General features: G+C 62.7%; 1 protein-coding gene across 4 annotated transcripts in view; it reads right to left on the reverse strand.

The window, feature by feature from the left end:
- The window catches only part of ZC3H3 (zinc finger CCCH-type containing 3), a 92036-nt gene that overhangs the window by 26065 nt on the left and 60292 nt on the right, over positions 1-5679 (reverse strand). For all 4 annotated transcript variants that reach the window (XM_032255069.1, XM_032255080.1, XM_032255052.1 and 1 more), the window contains exon 5: positions 4048-4235. In XM_032255069.1, coding sequence (XP_032110960.1) covers positions 4048-4235 — 188 coding nt within the window. The remainder of the gene's footprint in view (positions 1-4047; positions 4236-5679) is intronic.

Genomic DNA, 5679 nt, shown 5'->3' on the forward strand with positions numbered 1-5679 from the left:
CATCCCAGGGAGGTCGGATAGGGCCTTCCTCATCATCCCAGGGAGGTTGGGCAGGTGACGAGCAGGGGAGGTGTAGAGGTGTGCAGAGGTGCACAGAGGCCCCATGTGCCAGGAACACTGAGCAGCTGGCCAGCAGCAGAGAGGGCCACAGCCACAGGTGCCTCACTCTGGCCTGGGGGTTTTGGGGACACAGAACCAGCCAAAGCCAGGCCTGTGGCCTGAGACAGCCCCCCCACAGGAACCATCAGGCTCTTGGTGGCCACACATGGGCCCTGCCCATTGGGTACTCACACCGGAGTATGTAGGGAGGGGCCCTGGAGCTCAGCCCTTCAGGTGGCAGGCAGACCAGGAGGAAGGGCTGGGCTTCAGGGAGTAGGGAAGCTAGGGTAGAAGCCACGCTATCCTCTGCCATCAGGGGCCCAGAGCCCGGGGGTCAGCCAGGACAGCACCCCCACCCCTTCCAAGAAGGCTACACTTTTTTGTTGAAGTCAAATTTCCGCTGACACTAGAGTAGAAAGTTTATTTCTTTAACTATTATTCCTTTAAGTGGGCCAATCAGCGGTATCCCACAGCCGGGAGCCATCTACCTTCCTCACGGTGAGGCGGGACTGGTGGGGGCCCAGGCAGCTGGAGCAGTGGCTTTGCCTGCCAACCCAAAGGGCAGGTATGGGCTCCCTGGGTGCTGCACAGCCTCAGGACTGCCACAGTCGCCACCAAGGCTGGCCGGCAGGACACTGGCAGCCCTAGCCCTACCTGACAGCAGGTGAGACCTTCCCAGGGACAGAGGTGGGAACAAGGAGGCCCCGGGACCACTGCCCACCCTAGCTGACACCGGCCTCAGTGCACCAGGTCCTCCTTGCTTGCATTGCTGAAGCTGACCAAGGGAGCTCTGGGTTGCTGCTAGTGCAGGGGTGAGATGGGCCCAGAAGGGCTAGGGGGACCAGGGCTCTCTGATGTCAGGGGCTCTGCGCCCGCCGGGACTCTGCCATGTGTGTAAACGGGAAGGCGAGATTCTGCGGAGCTCAGCACTTGGCACTGGAGGGGAGACGCCGCAGCAGCGCCGCAGCCTCCCAGGGAGGAGTGTGGCGGCCCCTCCCTCTCCTCCCCACTGCTGAGCGGCCCGCCATACACTCCCTCCTTCCCAGAGCTCAGACCCTGCACCGTCCGAGTGGTGGGCACCGTGTTTAGGGGGGCCAAGTGCAAGCCTGCCACCTGCCTGCTGTCTGCCACAGGCGTCTCGTGGACGCTGAGGGATGGGAGGAGCCGGGCCACCAGGTACACCTTCCCCCACAGGCCTACCCAGCCCAACACACATGGGCTGCAGGATCCCAGCGAGGGCTGAGACAACCCAAGGACCCCGCTGAGGGCTGAGACGGACCCAAGCCACAAGCCCCTCCGTGGGTCCCACAAGTACATGATGTGTGAGCCTGAAGATGGGGAGAGAGTCCCAAGGACACAACCGACCCGGTGCGAAGAGGCGGGGCCAGCCTTGGCACTGTGCAGGGAGTGGGAAGTGGCTGCTGCCGTGGGGGCCGCTCCCTGAGTGGGTGGGTCCCTGGAATGGGCTCTGGCTCTAGAAAGGACAGTGGGCATCCCCTCCCAAACTCCAGCTTTTACAGAGCAGGGCAGGGCCTACCGACTGACTGCCTGTCCTGGCCACCTGGGGCTCTCGGGGACATCAGGACATCATGGTCTCCATGGCTGCTGTCTTGGCCCTTAACCAGCAACCTCAGTCAGTACTATCATCATTACTACCAGGAGCTTTCTGAATGGGGTGCAGTGGTACCAGGCAGATGACCCCGCCCCGCCGGCTGTGCACAGGGTCCGGCGATGCCTGGTAATGCCCTGCACGCTCCCGCCCAGGCCTCCACATGGCCGCCTGGGGATGTGCTTGCTGCTCCCATCCCTCCTGGCCTCCTCTCAGGTTTTAGTTCATGAGAAAAGCCTCCCTGACCGCCTGACTGGACACAAGTCTGTGTACTTACACCTCTGGACCCCAGAAATCCTCACTCGTGTTCGGCCTGTACCCCCCCTGCACTAGGACATCAGAGGCAGCATCTGTGGAAGGTTCAGGGCACCCTCCCACCCAGGCAGGCAGGTGAGGGCTTGGGGTGCCCTTCCGTGGGTAGAGGGATCAGCCCAGCTGCTCTGCCCACTGCCTCCAGGACCAGAGCGGAAAGCCAGTGCGGGGACTGCACCTGCAGGGTCAGTGCACTCAGGACCACGCCAGCTAACGTGGGGCTTGGCCTCTGCCAAGCAGTGAGGCTGGCTTCCAGAGCCGTGGGCAAGCAGCCCCGGGGGAAGGTGGGACCAGCCGGCATGAGCAGAGAGAGGCCACCTCTTGGCTTCATCCCAGGGGGCCAAGCACAGTGTCTTCAGAGCACCTGCTGCCGGCCCAAGGAGCTCCTCTGCTCAGGCTCCCTGTGGGCCATATGGCTAGTGGCTGCTGGATGCCACAGGCAGCTGGGACCTGCCGTGCAAGAGACTGGGCATGGGCTTCTGTTCACTCAGGGAGGCGCCTGCTGGAGAGGAACCTGAGGCTGCTGCCCTCCATGATACCAACGGCTGTGTGTAGAGCCCCAGGGACCACCAAGTTCTGGGGTCACAGGTACCCAGAGCAGGCCTTGCTGGGTGACAGGAGGACCTGTCCCCCGACCCATGGCAGCATCCCCCAGAGGCAGAGCCTCACCAAGGCCCCCATGTTCTGGGCCAGCTGCTGCACTGATCACCAGGGTGAAGAAGAGATGAGGCCACGTGCACAGATCACATGGCCTAGTCCCTCAAGGCACATGCAGGGGTCACACAATGCCTAGGTGGGGACCCAGGGCTTTTCACCAGATGCTCAGCGAGCGGGGGCTTATTCCTGCTCATTTCACTGGGCCCCCCAGCACCGGCCATCAACTACAGGCATGGGCACAGGCACTGGCCAGCCAGTGTGGCTTGGAGAGCCCTGTGAGGCAGGTGCCAGGGCCCCCGTGCTGCTCCTTGGGAACACGTGCCCAGCGACCCTGCCTGGGAAACAGCCCGGAAGCCCCTAGAGCCCAGAGATGGACGCTAGGAGCAGAGCATCCTGGCAGCCCGTGAGGCTGGCTTCCAGGGAGGCAGGGCAGCCATCTCCCTGAAGCTGTCAGCCACACCTACAGCCCTGCAGAGCCATGGGCAAGCAGCCCCAAGGTGGGGGCTCAGGGCCTGGCACAGGGCTGGCTTCCAGGGAGAGATGCTCCTTGCCTCTCCTCTGACCCCCGCAGACCCTGCCCTTGGAGTCTACCTCCTCCAGGTGCTGAACCCGTCCTCCCTCCAGGCCCCAGGTGGGTTGGGGAGCTGGCACCGCCCAGCCTCCGCAACCTCAACACCACTTGCAATCTCCCCACGTTTTTTTTTTTTTTTATGGACAAGAAGGGGTAAAATTGGACTGAAACCAAAATATTTTTCTAGTTAATTTGTAGGATAAGTGAATCCAAAGCATTTCCTTCTCCTGAGCCTGTTTCCCTGGGCTGGGAGGGTGCGAGGCGGCGGCGCCAGCTGCCTCCAGACACAGTTGTCGAGGCGTTGCCAATGTGATTATGGGCACCGCGCCCCAGGTGTGCACTCGCCCGGGCGTGTTTACCGTACCTGGCCTCATCCTTTGTCCAAAAGTGAAACACGGCGCTAGTGAGCAACCCTCCCCCACCCCACGGAAAATCAGGGGCCGCTCAGCCAGGCGAGCCGGTCGCCATTCCAGGGCCCTTCCTGGGGGATGGCAGAGAAAGGCCTCCTGGCACCCTCCAATCTCCGGCTGCCCTGTCCCTCTCACTAGGGATGGCTATGAAGGCGCTGGGTGTATGAAGAGTGAAATTAACTCCCAGGCTGGGACGTGACCCATTTGGGGATGCCTGTTTGGACTGGCTCCCGGGAAGCATGAGGCTCCTGACCACCTCCCCAAGACAGGGGCCTGAGCCAAGGCCTGGAGTAGCCATGGCATGTCGGAGGTTAGGGGTCTGGCCTGCAGTGCCCACCACACACTGGTTGGACGGTGTCATCCCCCAGCGCCCCCACCCCACCTCTCACCTGTGCGGAGGAGGGGCCTGCTGCCGGCATCACCAGGCTGGCCGGAGGTCTTGGAGAGCTTGTTGGCAGACACTTTGTAGAGGACCCCTCCGATGCAGCGGTAGCCTCTGCTCCGCCACCGAGGGGAGCCTGGTTGTGCTTTCCCACCCCCGCTGGCAACTGGACGCAGGCGGTTCAGCACCAGGGACCTGCAGAGACAGGAAACGCCCGTCAAACCTCGCCCCCAAGGCAGACTACAGCTCTGGAGGTCAGTGCCAGGGGCCAAGCCCAGGCCGGCCTCCCAAGGGGGACAGCAGCACTCACAGTGGGTACACACTGCAGCTGGGGCGACCACGAGCCACTGGCCCAGCTGCCAAGAGACCTCTGTCCCCCACCCACCCCCAACCTTCGCAGCTGGGCAACCACAGGCCATCAGCCCAGCTGCCAAGAGACCTCTGTCCCCCTCTGGTCCCCAACCCCCACATCAAGGACATTTTGGCTGTCATCAGGGAATGCTGACAAGGAGTCCCAGGAGATAGTGCCCCCAACCCCACTCATGAGGTTGGGAACTCATGAGCCCTTAAGAGCCACGGTGAGGGAGCAGCATCCTCCTCCAGTGCACACCTCTCCCGTGGATGTAACTACCCTGGGCCCTGACCATCTGGCTGTGCACTGTGGGATAAGGGTCCCTGGGGCTGCAGGGCAGAGGGGCTGCAAGGTGTCCACATGTTGATGAGAAGCACAAATGGCCCTTGGCACCTGGGCTGAGGCTCCCCTTGAGTCTGCTTCAAGTCTGGGGCTGTTTCTACCAACGAGGCCCTGGCGCATGCCATCCTGGCCTTCAGGACCACAGACACCATAGGGTCAGCAGGCTGCCCTGCCTCTCCTCCCCTCCACCTGTCCTGCCTCCCCTTCACCCACAGCTCAGAGAGCCCTGCACTGAGCGTGCACAGAGGCAGCCTCACAGACCCCCAGCCAGGCAGGCTGTTTGCAGAAACACTGGTGTTGCCTCAAGTCCAAGGGCTGAAGAGGCCGGAATGGTCCCTGGAATTAGCTGAGCCAATGACCCCAGTTAGAGGAGGAGACCGAGGCCAATGGACCCTGAGCCCTGCCAGCCCCCACTCCTGCCAGATACCCCACAGCTCCTGGGGAAGCCCGGGGACAGAGCAAGACAGGAGGGGCCTGAGCTGTACTCCAGAGGCATCTCCCTGAAGCTGCCAGCCACGCCTACATCCCTGCAGAGCCAAGGGCAAGCAGCCCCAAGGTGGGGGCTCAGGGTCTGGCATAGCCTTCTGCAGGGCATGGGCTGCCAGGGTACATTTCGGCAGTGATTTGCTCATGCAAATTGAGCTTCATTCCACATTAGCTCACACTATGCTCGGGCTGCCATGACCTGTGAGGTGGATACCATGCCCTTCAGTAATCTGGGCAGGCGTGTGCTGGGCCATCCCTCCCCAGTAGCCATGAGTAGGCAGGCGGCAGAGGGGCCAGCCAAGTGGGAGGCATGGGTGGACAGGTTAGGCCTGGCGCTGGGCTGTGCCCTGCTCTACGCGCCCTGTGCCACATGTGTCCCCTTGGCCTTGTAGCTGCCACAGGCCCCTCTGCTGTGGAGTACACGGCCCCAGCCCTGCCACAGCTGCACAGGCCCCTCTG

The sequence above is a fragment of the Sapajus apella genome, unplaced genomic scaffold (genome assembly GCF_009761245.1).
Source record: "Sapajus apella isolate SASKATOON/1434 unplaced genomic scaffold, GSC_monkey_1.0 scaffold3, whole genome shotgun sequence".
Taxonomy (NCBI): domain Eukaryota; kingdom Metazoa; phylum Chordata; class Mammalia; order Primates; family Cebidae; genus Sapajus; species Sapajus apella.